We start from the raw sequence: 1,851 nt of genomic DNA, 5'->3' as shown, positions 1-1,851 counted from the left end.
TTATCAAATCAAACAAGTAGAACTGATACCAGAACAAAGGCCCCTCAGATTCAAAATGTTGTCAACTACTCGTTGGTCATCGCACAGTTCAGCTATACAAATGATTTTATTAACGTTTCCTGCAATTTTAGCAGCATTAGAAGAATTACAAAAAGATAATGATTCAAACACAAAAAATATGGCCAAAAGTTTAGTAAAAAAAACTAAAAAATTTAAATTCATTTTAATGCTTGTGGTTTTTAAAAATATTTTTGATATTACTTCACCAGTATCCAAGTATTTACAGTCAGCTAATATTGATTTTTTTCAAGCTGTTATATTTATTGATCGGGCTTTAGAGCAAATTATAACATTGAGATCCAGAGACAATAAAAATTCTGTATTTAGTCAGATTGAACAACAAGCAAAAAGCCTTGCTTATAAATGGAATATTGAACCATGTTTGGAAGTTAAAAGAAAGATAACAGCAAAACGAATAGTCGGAGAAACCTGTAGTAACGATAGTTTATTAGAACCACTTGATAAATTCAGATCTGAAACATTCTTTGTTATTGTAGATGCCTTATGGTCAAAGTTCAAATCTGATTTCAAAGAAAGTAAAGCAATTGTTAAAGAAATGTCAATCTTTCAAATTGATAAGATGTCTTCTGTTAAAAGTAAAACAATTGCACTACCATCTGATTCATTCAAAGCAATTTGTAATTGGTTACCAGAAATTGATATGACTCAACTCAAAGAAGAGTATCAACAACTATGTCAAAATCTTGAATCCATAATATCTGGTTCAAAATTTCCAACCACCTTTCATTCAAATGATAATAATTATGAAGACAATATTTCAAGTTCTGATACCCACAGTGAAACTGAAAATGAAAGTGTGCAGACTCCACAATCAATTTGTGAACTTTTTAAACTTTTGAGTGCTTTAGACTTACGCTATACCTTTCCAAATGTATTTTTAGCGCTGAAAGCCTTATGTACATTGCCTATTGGTTCCGCTTCAGCTGAGCGCAAATTTTCAAAAATGAAATTAATTAAAACCAGATTAAGATCTACTACAAATGATTCAAGATTAGAATACATGATGTTATTGACTTGTGAAGGACTAATTGAAATCGATTTTGATAAAGCCATAGATCGCATGGGTACAATTTCATCAGTGTATAAAAAACAACTTATGCCATCTTAAAGTAATTTTATGTTATTAAGAGTTAAGACATATTTTTTAATATAGAATAAACCACGTTATAAAATTTTATATTTTTGAAATTATTGTTTCATATATAAATATTGCATTGATCCTATTAAACTTAGTTGGTGAGTGTATTGGCATAACTATAAGTAAGTTCATTTTTTATGGGGGGGAGGGGTGGTGATTTGCTGTAAATCAGGTATATTAGATATATTATGTCCTAAGTAAAATATGGGTGGGTGGGTGGTTCGCTCGTGGAGCTTGCTCCTGGAGTTTTGTAGACTCAAGCCGCCCCTGGATGAAAACAAGATGCCAATATAGCTTCATCAACTTCAGGGGAGAGATCAAAATATAGTTTGAATCGTTTTTCTAGCGAGGTTATTAATGGATCGATAAAAGTGAAAGTATAACGCAAATGTTGTTCCTTTAATATTAATAATCGACTTTTCAATGAAAATAAAGTAGGAATTAAATGGCCATAGTAAAAATTTGATTCGCTTTGTAGATGATCCAGAGCACAAGCGATAGGTTTCATTAATAAAACAAATTCAGTCAAATAACATGTCAGTTTCGTTAAATTGATACTTTAAACCTAAATCTCTAGTCAATGTGTTTAATTTTGCTTTATGTTTAATTAATTGTGATATGGAATCATATAA

At 30.4% G+C, this 1,851-nt stretch overlaps 1 protein-coding gene across 1 annotated transcript; it reads left to right on the top strand.

Moving 5' to 3' along the window:
- Positions 1–269: 269 nt before the first annotated feature.
- On the top strand, positions 270–1,189 carry LOC103311608 (the record flags this gene model as incomplete). Its single annotated transcript, XM_008191280.1, has 1 exon — positions 270–1,189. A coding segment is annotated over one exon (920 nt), but the record flags the coding sequence as incomplete, so codon positions are not given.
- Positions 1,190–1,851: the final 662 nt, after the last annotated feature.

The sequence above is a fragment of the Acyrthosiphon pisum genome, unplaced genomic scaffold (assembly GCF_005508785.2).
Source record: "Acyrthosiphon pisum isolate AL4f unplaced genomic scaffold, pea_aphid_22Mar2018_4r6ur Scaffold_9270;HRSCAF=9866, whole genome shotgun sequence".
Lineage (NCBI taxonomy): Eukaryota > Metazoa > Arthropoda > Insecta > Hemiptera > Aphididae > Acyrthosiphon > Acyrthosiphon pisum.
The sequence above is the reverse complement of the archived record's forward strand: the minus strand, read 5'-3'. Positions and strand labels throughout refer to the sequence as shown.